The sequence below is a fragment of the Anolis sagrei genome, chromosome 2 (assembly GCF_037176765.1).
Source record: "Anolis sagrei isolate rAnoSag1 chromosome 2, rAnoSag1.mat, whole genome shotgun sequence".
Classification (NCBI taxonomy): domain Eukaryota; kingdom Metazoa; phylum Chordata; class Lepidosauria; order Squamata; family Dactyloidae; genus Anolis; species Anolis sagrei.
Window position 1 is genome coordinate 163,715,538 of NC_090022.1, and position 16,312 is coordinate 163,731,849.

A 16,312-nucleotide genomic window follows, 5' to 3' on the forward strand; every position below is an offset into this window, starting at 1 on the left:
TCCATCATCTGCCAAGCTATTTATTTTTTGCCAGTAAAGAACAAGCTCATAGCACCTCAGTGGTTCCTACCCAAACAATGCCAAAAACGTCTAAAAAGTTTCCTAGACTTTTATCTGGGAGGCTCACAATCCAGTCATCATCACATGTTTCAGTAAACCCTTTGCCTAGATGTTCTGTTTTAGTTTAAAGGTCCAACCACAATGTCAATACCAATGCTTTAAGAGTTTTTAAAAGTAAGAATAAACTGGTTCTTGGTTCTGATTCTGATTCCTACCTATATGCACTCAATATGCTCCACACTTTCCTCCCTAAATAACTGGAATGAGTGAAAAATAGAACAAATCATTTTCAGAATATCCAGCAAAGCTGTAAAAAAGAAATCTTGCAAATCACCACACTTCTATATATTTATGTATACAGAAAAATACACAACGCAAAATCCCGGCATTTTTCAAAAATACTGTATACACTCAAGTATAAGCCTAGTTTTTCAGTCCTTTTTTTAGGCTGAAAAAGTCTCCCCTGGCTTATAACTCGAGTCAATTTTATTTATTATTTTACTTTGTTATTGTTATTGTTATTATTATTATTACATTTATTATTTTATTAATGTTGTTATTATTACATTTATTATTTTACTCTTATTACTGTTATTATTACATTCCATTATTTTACTCTATTATTATTATTGTTATTTTACTCTATTTATTATTATTGGAGGACATGTAAGCATATTTACATTGAAGAAAGTTAGAATAATGGTTTAATCAGAGTTGGACAGTCTTATCTTGAATTACAGTTTTATGTAAATATTCAAAAACATTTAACCTACTGATAACTAAATTAATATAATTTTATTGGTATCTATTTCTATTTTGAAATTTACCAGTAGCTGCTGCATTTCCCACCCTCGGCTTATATTCGAGTCAATCCATTTTCCCAGTTTTTTATGGTAAAATTAGGTGCCTCGGCTTATATTCGGGTCGACTTATACTCGAGTATATACGGTAGTATGTTTTGATGGTTCTCAACAGCTGTCAATGGTAGAAATGCAGTCAAATCCCTTTAAGCTGTGTGAGCCATTTTCAACAGCCAACTCTGTTATTGATCGCTTCTCTCTTCCTGAACATTACTGATCTGAAAAATGGCATTAATTGCTTTGCAATGCTAATGGAAGTGATCTATTCAGGTGGGACATCTTCCCAGAACACAAAGTGCAGACATGCTTAGGGCTCCAAATTCATTTTATTATAGCTATAAAACAGCATTTTGCTTTATTTGGTACATTCTGACAAACTATTCTAAGGCACTGGAAGAGCCTGCCTGGAAACAGTTTGCATTTGGAAAGAACTGCAAAACAAGGTGAAAAGAAGCAAGGGAGAGGAGGGATGATTTATTGTTGCCACCAATTTGAAAGGAACTAGTATTCAGGAGATTTCACCCCAGTTCCCAATTTTAAAAAGAACTGGCCGATTTGCAATGGAGGTTGCCGATTAGGAACCAAATTTACCATCAAGTTGGAAGGGAAGCTGTTCAATTGCACCTCCTCCTTTATTAAGAAAGTAATAACTTAGTAGCAATTACAGTGTATATACTGTAGCATGACTGGAGAGAAGAATGTAGATTTATTTGGTTACTTTTCCCTGCATTTCTGCCACCACGTGAGGTAAGTTGTAATATTGTGAGAAATGGCACTTTAGACACTGAATAGACGGAGCTGAGGCAATCTTCAAATAAAAGTTAACAATTTTATTAAGTACACAGCGTGTGGTTGCAAGACGTAACTTTTCCTTGTTGCACTTGGAATAATACTTGTAACTTTAACAGTTCATTCTTTCAAGTAACACAGTATCTTTCTGACGTAGAGCACTTGTTTCAGACAAAGTTTCAATACAGGGATGTTTCCCTTGTTTGATCCTCCCTAGATCAAATACTGAGTAAACTATTCTTTAGCCTCTCCTTAGACTAAAAGAATACCAGCTCTGTTTCACCATTCGGCTGTACTAGCCTGAGAAACTTCCAATAGCCAAACCCAGCTTGTCAAAGCCTCAAAACTTTGCTTCACAAGTCACTCCGCCACCTTTCCTTTTCTTCTCTCCCAACTCCTAACTCCTCACTCCTCTGAACCTAACTCCTGACTCTCCTGAACCTAAACCCGGACTGCTCACTCCTCTAAACCTAAACCCTAACTGATTTTTAACTGTCGTTTTTTCAAACTCTCCCCTCTAAGCTCCTCCCACTTCCCTCTCTCCTGCATCGGTCTCCATGGCAACGCACATGGAGAACTCCTCTGACTTAGGCCACTCCAGCATTACTGCAGCCAATCTAAACACAAATACAGTTAAAATCATACAATTTATAATCAACTCCTGTACACAAGGGCTTCTCAGCAACATGGGTGGTTGCCCTTCTGAGCACCACGTTTCCCTCAAACTTGAGGAACTAGTCATTCCCTGGCAGATTTTGTATGCTGCTGCACAGAACTTTGCAACATTGTAGGTTGTAGCTGAATTAACATCTGCAAGTAGCATGGAGGTATAAAATTGTCCTGAACGGCCTGGGTGTTTGTATATCAGAGGTAAGACAAGCCTGGCATGGATATCCCTGTAGAACAGGCACTGAAGGAGCACATGTTCTATTGTTTCTACATGACCCGAGTCACAGGGGCAGAGTCTCTCTGAGAAAGGGATCTTCCGGTAGCAGCCTTCGAGTACAGCTGATGGGAGAGCGTGGCATCGAGCCAGGGTGAAAGCCCTTCGATGAATAGGAACCTCTAAGTTTGTTAAATATGCCATAGGGGAGGCAAGATATCTGCTGTCTTCATTGATAAGGAAGGTTGGAACCGAGGCCAGGTCTAGTTGTCGCTCTGTGTCTGTGATACGTTGTTTAATAAGTGCTTTGGCTTGATTGTAATCCATAGCGAATAGTAGACCTGGGGAAAATCCCCACAGCTGCCACTAAGAAACAGTGTGTGTTACAGAACAAAATCACAATATTACCTCAGCCTGATTAATACTGGAATGGTGGCAGCGGAATCATTTGAAGAAGCATTTTAAGTCTCTCAGTTCTAGTGTTTCCCAGTTCCTACCTTTTAAAAGGCTAAGTGTCTCTCTCCTTCTCTGTTCTAATCTCCCCTGATATTGGTATAATCAGTGGGATATATTTTAACAATTAAAATAAAGAGAAATTTAAATAAGCAGCTGTTTCAACAACCATAATCCCTCGTCCTTTTGACGGCTTCATATTTTTGGTGAACACACGTTTATGTTTTAGGAGGTGCCTGTGCGTTATAAAGGTCCTCTCCAGAAGATCGAAGGGATCGTGCAGGTTTGTGGTTGTAGCAAACATCAGAGAATGCACAACCATTGTGCTGAAGTCAGATTGTTGCACCAAGACATCAGGAAACAGGGTGAATTCAGACATTCTGTATCTCCTAAATATCTCATTCTCTGCACGATACATGATATGTGAAGTCATGAGTACTTGCTAAATTCAGAGGGCCTTTCAATTCAGAAGAGAAGGGGAAATGCAACTGTGCTATCATTATACTGTGACATCTGTCTGGGGGCAATGGAGGGGAACATTTAGCACACTCACATCCCACAAATGCTATATTTAGACCTCAGGTAGAGCTAAGAGCTTCTTTGTCCTTCCCATGGAAATGACTCAGTTTTCCCGCAGCTTTGTCTCTCTTACCAGCAAGAGATGAAATGGACAAATAATACTTCAAAATGCTTCTGCCCTGCTTTCAAAAACTCAAGATGACTCATAGAAATCAATAATGGATGCAAACACTACTAGATTCAACACAATGTAAGTAGATGAGAACATGAACACTTTTCACACAAGTGATGCATCTGGCTCAGTACACTCCTCGAAGCGAAGGGTTTTGAACACCTCCAGTTGCTCCTAAGGAGGAAAGGATGTGGGACTTTGGAAATAACCCCAGTGAAGACTTCACATTAAAGAGACGGTTTAACTATGATTTCTTTCTTTTTCATTTATTTATTTATTTTTTATTTATTTATTTATTTATTATTTTATTTATTTATTTATATTTATTATTATTATTATTTATTTTATTAATTATTTTATTTATTTATTTATATTTATTGCATATTTTCCAGATTAGATAAAAACCAAAAATACCTATGATAGAAAAAAGAGAAGAAAACTATCAATAAAGAGAGAGGAGAAATAGAAAGAAAAAAAGGAGAAGAAAAGAGAATAAATTTTAAAAAGAGTAAAGCAAATATATATCCTATATAAATAAAAATGTAATGCTCACTTGTGGGATTAACATAACTCAAAAACCACTGGATAAATTGACACCAAATTTGGACATAATACACCTATCAGGTCAACGAGTGACCATCACTCATAAAAATACCGGAAAACACAGCAGAAGAGACTTTAAAAGCCTAAAAAGCAAAAAGATGCCACAGCGCATGCGCAAAAACAACTTCCTCTGGCAAACAAAACACGCAATAGCATATCCACACTCTCATCTGGACTACAGCTCCCAGCATCCAGTAGACCAGGCCCTTTAGGAAAGGAGGATGATCCAAATGCACTGCTTCCAAGCTGCAAGCTTTCTTCTCCTTAGATTTCTTTGAGAGCATCCCAATCCCTGCATATTTCCAATTTCCTATTCCTGGACTGCAACTCCCAGCAATCCTCCAGATAGATAGGTTGATAGATAGATGGATCAGGAAGACTGCTGGGAGTTGCAGTCCAATAACAGGTAGAGAATGAAGAAAGGGGAGAAAGAGGAAGGGAAAGAAAAGATAGGGGATGAAAGGGGAGAAAAGGAAGGAAGGAGAGAAAGAAAGAAAAAAGGGAAGGAAGGCAAGAGGGAGGGAGGGAGGGAGGGAGGGAGGGAGGGAGGGAGGGAGGGAGGGAGGGAGGGAAGGAAGGAAGGAAGGAAGGAAGGAAGGAAGGAAGGAAGGAAGGAAGGAAGGAAAGAAGAGAAAGAGGGATGGAAGATTGGCCACAGCAACGCATGGCGGGTACAGCTAGTCTATATAAATAAAAATTTAATGTTCATTTGTGGGATTAACATAACTAAAAAACCACTGGATGAATTGACACCAAAATTGGACCCAATACACCTAATAACCCAAGGAGTGACCATCACTAAAAAAAAATTGATATTGTCATTTGGGAGTTGTAGTTGCTGGGATTTATAGTTCACCTACAATCAAAGAGCATTCTGGACTCCACCAACGATGGAATTGAACCAAACTTGGCACACAAGACCAACAGAAAACAGTAGAAGGGTTTGGTGGACATTGACCTTGAGTTTTAGAGTTATAGTTTACCTACACCCAGAGATCACTGTTGACTCAAACAATTATCGATCTGGACCAAACTTGGCACGAATACTCCATATGCCCAAATATGAACACCAAAGGTGTTTGGGGAAAATAGACCTTGACATTTGGGAGTTGTAGTTGCTGGGATTTATAATTCACCTACAATCAAAGAGCATTCTGAATCCCACCAATAATAGAATTGAACCAAACTTTTCACAAAGAACCCCCATGACCAACAGAAAATACTGTGTTTTCTGATGGTTTTGGTGACCCCTCTGACACCCCTTTATGACCTCCGCAAGGGTCCCAACCCCCAGGTTGAGAAATGCTGCCTTAAGTCCATCCAGTCCAACTCCCTTTACCAGCGCAAGAAAACATAACCAAAGCCTTCCTGACAAAGCTATCCAGCCATAGATATAGATAGATATGTTTCACAAAAACACAGATATAGTATCATAGATTTGAAAGGAACCCCTAAAGAAGGACAATTATATGTTGCATGTTCCAGAGCAGGCAAACCAGACAATCTCCACATCAACACTGACAAAGAAACAAGAAATACTGTTTATCCACAAGCATAAAGAAATTGCATATATTAGAAACCAACCCTTTCTCATTACTTTATTCACCACTGGGCCACAGCAACGCGTGGAAGGGGACAGCTAGTGTATGTGTGTGTGTGTGTGTGTGTGTGTGTATATATATATATATATATACTCTGGTTTCTATGATGCTAGCTACAAACATTACTGACAGGTGGACCAGAAGGGACGGAAGTGTGTGAATATCACAATCATCCTCCACTCATGTTACCTTCCACCACATTGCTGTTTGACACATGGCTCCAAAATCCATCAGTGCAAAATGTCACAAGTGTCTATTGACCTAGAAAACCAACCATGACCTCAAACCTGGGCTAAATACAATGCAGATTTCTCATTTCACAAGAGCCACTTCACCTTTCAAAATCCTACCCTTGTCCAGGGTCATTTCAACCTGAGAGCCAACTGACTAAAAGCAACAGGCTTTCAAAACTTGAGCACACTGAGGAAAGCTGTTACTGGGCAAAACCAATCTATCAGCCCTGGTTGCAATCTGTTGCTGATGCTTAACTCTTTCCTTCACTAGTGTCTGAGAGATGGAAGAGACTAGATGAAAAATGTATAACCTTTTGTCTGCTGGAATCATGTTCCTCATAAGGAAAATAAGCATCATGAAACTGGAAATGGCAATGTGGACTTGTGACTTAAATGGTGTTTCTTGTGCTACAACGTTTGAGGAATACTGAGGGACCCACTGGAGGCACCAACAAACTCTGAAGCTGGGTTGTTGTAGGTTTTTTCGGGCTATATGGCAATGTTCTAGAGGCATTCTCTCCTGACGTTTCGCCTGCATCTATGGCAAGCATCCTCAGAGGTAGTGAGGTCTGTTGGAACTAGGAAAATGGGTTTATATATCTGTGGAATGACCAGGGTGGGACAAAGAACTCTTGTCTGCTGGAGCAAGATGTGAATGTTTCAACTGACCACCTAGATTAACATTTGATGGCCTGGCAGTTTTTTGATGGGGCTTGTTAGTGCCTGGGGGAATCTTTTGTTGAGAGGTGATTAGATGTCCTTGTTTGTTTCCCCTCTGTTGTTTTGCTGTTGTAATTTTAGAGTTTTTTAATACTGGTAGCCAGATTTTGTTCATTTTCATGGTTTCCTCCTTTCCGTTGAAATTGTCCACATGCCTGTGGATTTCAATGGCTTCTCTGTGTAGTCCGACATGGTGGTTGTCAGAGTGGTTCAGCATTTCCATGTTCTCCAATAATATGCTGTGTCCAGGCTGGTTCATCAGGTGCTCTGCTATGGCTGACTTCTCTGGTTGAAGTAGTCTGCAGTGCCTTTCATGTTCCTTGATTCGTGTTTGGCCGCTGCGTTTGGTGGTCCCTATGTAGACTTGTCCACAGCTGCATGGTACACGGTAGACTCCCGCAGAAGTGAGAGGATCCAATTCCAACAGACCTCACTACCTCTGAGGATGCCTGCCATAGATGCAGGCGAAACGTCAGGAGAGAATGCCTCTAAAACAGGGGTCCACAAACTTTTTAAACAGAGGGCCAGGTCACAGTCCCCCAAACTGTTGGAGGCCGGAGTATAATTTGAAAAAAAATGAATGAATTCCTATGCACACTGCACATATCTTATATACAATACAATAATTAAAATGAAGAACAATGTTAACATATATAAACTTATTAGTATTTCAATGGGAAGTGTGGGCTTGCTTTTGGCTGATGAGATAGGATTGTGTTGTTGTTGTGTGCTTTCAAGTCATTTCAGACTTAGGTTGACTCTGAGCGAGGGCCGGGTAAATGACCTTGGAGGGTCGTATCCGGCCCCCGGGCCTTAGTTTGAGGACCCCTGCTCTAAAACATGGCCATATAGCCCAAAAAAACCTACAACAACCCAGTGATTCTGGCCATGAAAGCCTTCGACAATACATTGAAACTCTGAAGCTATCTGAAAATGTTATAACAGAACTGTAAATATTTATATGCTTTTCTACTGCCCCTTCCTCCCCGCTAGTATCCTCTCTTCCGGGTTTTGTAATTCTCATGTTCACTCCCTCACACACATATTCCTCTGGGCAATATCCTTGGCAGGAGTACCTCAAACACAGATCGATAGGCAAAGAGAGCTATAAAGATATCTGACTGTTTAGAGGTCGATCAGGCCAGCTCTGCTTTAATGCATTCTGCAAAGGCCTGGCCAAAAACTGAGCATCATTCCAGGAGGTGCTCATTCCCAGCAGTGACAACCCAAGTACAGCACTAAAATGATGATATTCTACTCTGCAGAGGCCCATTCTGGTGACTAGCTCTTGCTCTGGCTTAACAGTGAGAGCATGCTTGCTTTGCATAAAGACCCAGAAGAAGGCTGACCACCTCAAAGAGATGGGCAATTTACATAAGGGCATCACACTTAGAAAGCTGATGGAAAATACTTCATTTTATCTTCCTATGCAAATAAAAGCACTGTCACAAGACAGAAAGCAGCAAATGATGGTCAGTACATCATAATGGGGGACAATGCCTGGCTCGAGAGCAGTACATATGAAAAAGATCTTGGGAGTCCTCGTGGACAGCAAGTTAAACATGAGCCAACAATGTCATATGGCCGCAAAAAAAGCCAATGGGATTTTGGCCTGCATCAATAGGAGCATAGTGTCTAGATCTAGGGAAGTCAAGCTACCCCTCTATTCCGCCTTGATTAGACCACACCTGGAATATTGTGTCCAATTCTGGGCACCACAATTGAAGAGAGATGTTGACAAGCTGGAATGTGTCCAGAGGAGAGCGACTAAAAGGATCAAGCGTCTGGAGAACAAGCCCTATGAAGAGCGGCTTAAAGAGCTGGGCATGTTTAGCCTGAAGAAGAGAAGGCTGAGGGGAGATATGATAGCCATGTATAAGTATGTGAGAGGAAGTCATAGGGAGGAGGGAGCAAGCTTGTTTTCTGCTGCCCTGGAGACTAGGACGCGGAACATTGGCTTCAAACGACAAGAAAGGAGATTCCATCTGAACATTAGGAAGAACTTCCTGACTGTGAGAGCCGTTCAGCAGTGGAACTCTCTGCCCTGGAGTGTGGTGGAGGCTCCTTCTTTGGAGGCTTTTAAACAGAGGCTGGATGGCCATCTGTCGGGGGTGTTTTGAATGCAGTTTTCAGGCTTCTTGGCAGGGGGTTGGACTGGATGGTCCATGAGGTCTCTTCCAACTCTATGATTCTATTGGGTTAAAGCGCTGAGCTGCTGAGTTTGCTGATCGAAAGGTCGCAGGTTCTATTCCGGGGAGCGGCGTGAGCTTCCGCTGTCAGCCCTAGCTTCTGCCAACCTAGCAGTTCGAAAACATGCAAATGTGAGTAGATCAATAGGTACCACTCTGGCGGGAAGGTAACGGCGCTCCATGCAGTTATGCCGGGCTTATGACCTTGGAGGTGTCTACGGACAACGCTGGCTCTTCGGCTTAGAAATGGAGATGAGCACCACACCCCAGAGTCAGACATGACTGGACTTAATGTCAGGGGACTACCTTTACCTTTTTATGATTCTACATCTACTACCAATTTGTTGAGCAAGGAGATTATGAGCTTCCCAAGGGTTGTTATCAAGTAGAAGTACATCTTCAGCCAGAGATGGAGAAATATGTTGCTCTCCAGGCATTGCCGATCATCCCTTGCCACTGATTTTGCTGGCTAGGACTGACACAATAAGCAATCCATCAAAAACATCTGGAATATTCTCCTCTCTAGATTTAAGATCATAGACACATAAGGATTACTACCAGGTGCAATCCAGCTTAGAGTCCAGTTCAAAAGCAATGACGCAGAGCAGCCATGCCCAACGGGTGGCTTTCTTGGCCAGGCCGTTGCCTCAGGCCAATATTCAGCGCAAAAGACCCCAAAGTGTATTTACATGTTATTTGCTGTGGGATGCTTTGGGGCAGAGGATTTCTTTGTAAAGCTGTATCAGGGATGGACAGGAAAAAATGGGGAAGGAGTAGCTCAAACAGATGGTCACAGAGCAGATGGGGAGGTTTGTGGCAAAAACCTGAAACAAGCAAAAGCTGTGGATGGAAGCAAAAAATCCTGTGATACAACTGTTTGTCTATCACCAAATCATGTGGGATAACCATTCCCCCTGCCGTAAGGCAGGGTTGGTTTCCTCACAGGCTCAAACCATAGTTGAGAATAAACACTATATATTAATGAGGTCCAACTTTACACAAGGTCTACTGCAGGGATCCTTAAAACTAAGGCCCGAGGGCCAGATACGGCTCTCCAAGGTCATTTACCCGGCCCTCACTGAGGGTCAACCTAAGTCAGAAACAACTTAAAGCACACAACATTTATTTATTTATTTATTTATTTATTTATTTATTGTTCTTATACCCCGCTACCATCTCCCGCAGGACTTGGTGCGGCTTACAAGAGGCCAAGCCCAATAACATCATGAAAACAACAACAACAAAACAATAAATAACTCATAAAAAGCAAAAACAATACAATAATAACACAACACATTTTAAAAACATGAGGCGGGCCAAATGTAAAAGTTTTAAAAGTTAAAAGCTGGGAAGTTTAAAGGGGATAGGAGGAATGTTTTAGGAAAGGTGAACGTACAGACAGTTCTAAATCTCTCATAAAGTGCATTGAGGACATATTGCTTAGGATTCCTTATTCTGGGAAGGCACACCGGAACATCCACATTTTCAAGCTACTTCTAAAGACTGCCAATGTTGGGGCCTGCCTAATGTCTTTGGGGAGGGAGTTCCAGAGCTGCGGGGCCACCACCGAGAAGGCCCTGTCCCTTGTTCCCACCAATCGCGCCTGTGAAGCAAGTGGGATCGTGAGCAGGGCCTCACCAGATGAGTTCGTATACAGAAATGCGGTCGCAAAGGTAGATGGGTCCCAAACTGTTTAGGGCTTTGTAGGTAAGCACCTGCACCTTGAATTGGGCCCAGAAAATGAATAGCAGCCAACAACAACAACTTCAACAGAAATTTCAACAGAGATTTCAACATTTTCAACAGAAAGGAGGAAATGAACAAAATCTGGCTACCAGTATTAAAAAACTCTAAAATTACAACAGCAAAACAACAGAGGGAAAACAATCAGGGACATCTAATCACCTCTCAACAAAAGATTGCCCCAGGCACTGCCAGGGCATAAAATGCTAATTAAGGTGGTCAGTTGAAACATTCACACCTAGCTCCAGCAGACAAGAGTTCTTTGCCCCACCCTGATCATTCCATATAAATCCGTTTTCCTAGTTCCAACAGACCTAACTACTTCTGAGGATGCTTGCCATAGATGCAGGTGAAATGTCAGGAGAGAATGCCTCTAGAACAGGGGTCCTCAAACTAAGGCCCGGGGGCTGGGTGCAACCCTCCAAGGTAATTTACCCAGCCTTTGCTCAGGGTCAACCTAAGTCTGAAATGACTTGAAAGCATGCAACAACAACAACCACCCTATCTCATCAGCCAAAAGCAGGCCCACACTTCCTATTGAAGTTTATATTTGTTAAAATTGTTCTTCATTTTAATTATTATATTATTTTTAAGTGTTTTTTGCACTACAAATAAGATATATTCGTCATACCTGTTTCTACAGGCCTTTGATTTTTGATATTGCTGTTTTTAAATTGTTTTAAATTGTTTTTAAATTGTGTTAGATTTTAGCCATTCTTGTAAGCCGCTCCAAGCCCCAGGGAGTGGCGGCATATAAGCTCGAATAATAAATAAATAAATAAATAAATAAATAAATATTTGCAGTGTGCATAGGAATTCATTCATGGGTTTTTTTCCAATTATAATCCGGCCCTCCAACAGTTTGAGGAACTATGACCTGGCCCTCTGTTTAAAAAGTTTGAGGACCCCTGTTCTAGAACATGGCCATATAGCCCAACAAAACCTACAACAACCCAACAACAATCTTATCTCATCAGCCAAAAGAAGGCCCACACTTCCCATTGAAATACTAATAAGTTTATATTTGTTAAAATTGTTCATTTTAATTACTGTATTGTTTTAAAGTGTTTTTGCACTACAAATAAGATATGTGCAGTGTTCATAGGAATTCATTCATTTATTTTTTTCAAATTATAATCCGCTCCTCCAACAGTTTGAGGGACTGTGACCTGGCCCTCTGTTTAAAACGTTTGAGGACCCCTGATCTACTGGATCCACTACTTGTCCAGCAACGTTCGTAACTTGCAGTATCACACCTCAGAGTTACCACTTTCTTTACAAACACTTTTGGCAAATGTTTTGGGATTATGACACTGGATGAATTCAAGTAAACTACTATAGCTTTAGCCTTCAGCCAAAGCAATTTATAGCTCAACAGTGAGAGACAGAAGGTAGCTCCCCATAGCTGTGGTTTCAAATGTAATTAAGAACTTCTTTTCCTGACAACCGCATCTAAATCATTGCTGAGTCCCCATCCTGCTAAAAAACAATGTAAGCAGCTTTGCTTTGTTCAAAATCTGCTCAAAGAAAACGAAGAGGCCAATTTTCTTGCAGACACAAACAGCTTCCCTTTTCAGCCATGTGCTAAAAGCAGCAGCTCATCCCTTAGAGAAATAGCCTTTGTTTTGGGGCTTGATAGCACGTGTGCTCTGATTTAAGCTCATAAGCCTCTTTATGGCATTTATCTGAGCAGGAAGAAAAGGAAAAGTTACCAGGGTTTTACCAGTGATGAGTGAACTCTACTGAGGTGAGGATGGAGGTCTTTGACTCAAGAAGCCAGAAAATAAGGGTTGCATTTAAATGCATTTGCAAAATAAAATAAAGACCCCTCCTATGTGGGGTCCCCTAAGGTGCAATTCTCTCTCCTCTCCTCTTCAACATCTACGTTAGACCCCTTGCTAGTTTGGCTCGGAGTTTCGGCCTGAACTGCTACCAATATGCAGACGATACCAAACTCCTTCTGCGCCTGGAGCATGGAGCAACGTCAATTCCAGACAATTTCACCCTATGTCTGGAAGCTCTCTCGAACTGGCTACGTGCTAGCAGACTGAAGGTGAACCCAGCACAAACTGAGATTCTCTGGCATGGCCGCTCGGCAGGTCTGGCTCATCCGTTACCCACCTTCGATGGTGCCGCCCTATCTCCATCGACCACTGTTAAGAGCTTAGATGTCGTCCTGGATTCGCAGCTGACAATGGAAGCTCAGGTCGCTGCTGCCAGCAAACAGGCCTTTTTCTATCTACGACAAGCGAGGCAACTGGCACCCTACCTATCTGACAAGGCTCTGGCAACTGTCATCCATGCCACGGTCACGTCTAGGCTGGACTATTGCAACACCCTGTATGTTGGCCTCCTGATGTCTACGACTCGAAAGCTCCGTATTGTTCAGAATGCGGCAGCCAGGTTACTCACAAGAACACCCATGAAATGCCATATAACACCAGTGCTGCAACATTTACATTGGCTTCCAACTGAGTACCGTGGCCTGTATAAGATGTTAGTTCTGATCTTTAAAATTCTTTACGGCCAGGGTCCATCGTACCTTAGGGACCGCCTCTCCTTCTCCCATCATCGGAGGTCACAACTACCAGCCCAACGCGACTTACTCTATATACCGGGTCCTAGAGAAGTGCAGTTGGAAAGTACCAGACGCAGGGCTTTTTCTATTTCTGCCCCTGCCTTATGGAATTCCTTGCCGCCCTATATGAGAGCCATGCGTAACTTAGGACCTTTTACTCTAGCACTTAAGACCTGGCTTTTTACTAGAGCATTAGATCTCTGTTAATTTTTAATTTTTGTATGTATATATGTATTTTATCTTTTACAATTTAGCTGTAAATCGCCTAGAGCATTCTCGGATGGAGGGCGATTAATAAGTAATTAAATATGATGATGATGATGATGATGATGAAGAAGAAGAAGAAGAAGAAGAAGAAACTGGGCTCTACAGGCCAATGAATACTCCACCTCAGACATCAGAACAGCTGCAAGACCGAGAACAAGCCACCAGAGTTAAGACAAAGATCCACCTCACAACCTCTGAGGATGCTTGCCATAGATGCAGGCGAAACGTCAGGAGAGAATGTCTCTAGAACATGGCCATATAGCCTGAAAAAACCTACAACAACCCCTTGATTATGATCGATTTCATCTTAAAAGGCCAATAGTCCAGCTTGGAAGTGTGTGTGTGTTACCACTCCTAAAATCTCAGAAGCAAGAACTGTGGATAAACCAAGGCAATGGTTCAAAGCGAAACCTCAGCATTCGGAGATTGCCAAATCAATACTATGCAAAATAGAACAAATGACATAATTTTGAAAATAAAAAATAACATTTGTCTAATATTTAGAAGATACAGACTTCAAATGTTCTTGTTGTAGAATATGGCCTCCCTGGATGCAAAAGTTTAATTTATTTAAGCATGGGGTGTTGACAGCCCTGGCCAATTTTGTCTACCCTTAGAAAAGCAAATTATAGTTACCAACATTGCTTATAGTGCTTCCTTCCCAGCTGAGCCCACAGGAAACTCTGAAGAATATTAGATGCCCAAGAGAACAGCTGCAAAGGGAAATTGATATTGGATGCCCCTCTTTGTTGCCTCCAATTAGCAGGCCCCACTCACTTCTCTGTGCTCCTTTACATCAAGGCTGCCATCGATTGAAAGTGAACAAGCAGCGGAAAAAGAAAAAAAAAGAACACATTAAAGTGGCCTTCAAACGAATTCTCATTGCCACCAAAGAGGCCCACCTAGTGGCAAGGACTGCTCAAAACAAGGCATCTCAGGGAGGACCTTTCTTCCTGACTCCGTAACTATCTCTTGCTTTACAAATATGAAAACAAGAGTATCTTTGTCATTTATGATCATCTTATTTACTGTTTCTTCTGCTGACACCAAGAGGACTCTTTTCTTTTCCTAAGAATAAACCCATACACAACTATGGAAACTCTTTCTACGCGAAAGGCTGCTTTTAAAAGCAATGACCTACCATCAATCAGAGCTTGAGTGGCTTCATCATAAGGGGGCATTTTCTCTAGTTCTTCCTCTTCTGCTGCTGCCTTGACATCAGATGATGGCTTAGGTGGGGGGACCTGTAAAGGCAATCAAAGAAGCAGGCCGTCATTGTCACTTGCAATTCAACCCCCTCTCCATACACATCCAAATGAGAGAAAGAAAGGAGAAAGGAGTGTTGGAAAACTGAGCCTGAGAAACAAAGAGAGCAAGATATTGTCGAAGGTTTTCATGGCTGGAATCACTGGGTTGTTGTAGGTTTTTTCGGGCTATGTGGCCATGTTCTAGAGGCATTCTCTCCTGACGTTTTGCCTGCATCTATGGCAAGCATCCTCAGGAAAAGTGTTCTTAGAAAGGATTCGGAAGAAGTGGAGGAAGGAATCTGGAATATATTTTTTAAACAGTTTACGAGAAAAGAAATTAGGGAAACTAGAAACAAAAGATTGCTCCAGGCACTGCCAGGCCATCAAATGCTAATCAAGGTGGTCAGTTGAAACATTCACACCTAGCTCCAATAGACAAGAGTCCTTTGTCCCACCCTGGTCATTCCACAGATATATAAACCCATTTTCCTCATTCCAATAGACCTCACTACCTCTGAGGATGCTTGCCATAGATGCAGGCGAAACGTCAGGAGAAAATGCCTCTAGAACATGGCCATATAGCCCAAAAAAAACTACAACAACCCAGTGATTCCGTCCATAAAAGCCTTCGGCAATACAAAGAGAACAAGAACTTGGCCATCAGAACTAAGGGAGAACAGCAGGCAAAAACATGTTCTATAGTTGGTGCGTAATTCATGACTGATATCAAGGGTCAGTTCAAACGCTACTGTCTCCATATGAACATTCATTACTTGAAAGATATATAGTAGAAACTTTTAAATACTGTTACTCCCACATGAAACAGTGTAAAAAAAATGCTCATGGATGCTTTTATGTAAATATGTGCAGGCTTCATACCACAAAGTCATTTCCAACATATGGCATTCTCTTGGCAAGATTTGTTCAGAGGAAGTTTGCTGTTGTCCTCCATAAGCTCTGACTTACTCAAGATTACTCAATCACTGGGTTGCTGTGAGTTTTCTGGGGTTTATGGCCATGTTCCAGAAGCATTCTCTCCTGATGCTTCACCCACATCTATGGCAGGCATCCTCATAGGTTGCGAGGTCTGTTGGAAACTAGGCAAGCGAGGTTTTTATATCTGTTTATATGTGCATGTGTGTGTTGTTTATATATGTGTGTAGGCCTAGGCCTACTTGGGCCCTCCAGTCATTTTAGTCTTCAGTTCCCACTATTTTAGTCTTCAGTTCCCAGAACAAGCATGGCTGTTAGGAATTGTGGGACTTGAAGTCCAAAATGCCTGGAGGGCCCAAGTAGGCCCAGACCTTGAGCATGAGTTACTGAACCCTGTGTCTCTTTCGAGGCCTGTGCAGCCTCCTCTTGGCATGGCTCCTCCTCCTTCCCTCTCTTCCTTAC

The 16,312-nt window shown here is 41.8% G+C and overlaps 1 protein-coding gene across 1 annotated transcript in view; it reads right to left on the minus strand.

The window, feature by feature from the left end:
* The window catches only part of PRKCSH (PRKCSH beta subunit of glucosidase II), an 81,345-nt gene that overhangs the window by 34,367 nt on the left and 30,666 nt on the right, over positions 1-16,312 (minus strand). Inside the window, exon 12 of the mRNA XM_067464038.1 lies at positions 14,812-14,914. Within this exon, the coding sequence (XP_067320139.1) occupies positions 14,812-14,914 (103 nt within the window). The remainder of the gene's footprint in view (positions 1-14,811; positions 14,915-16,312) is intronic.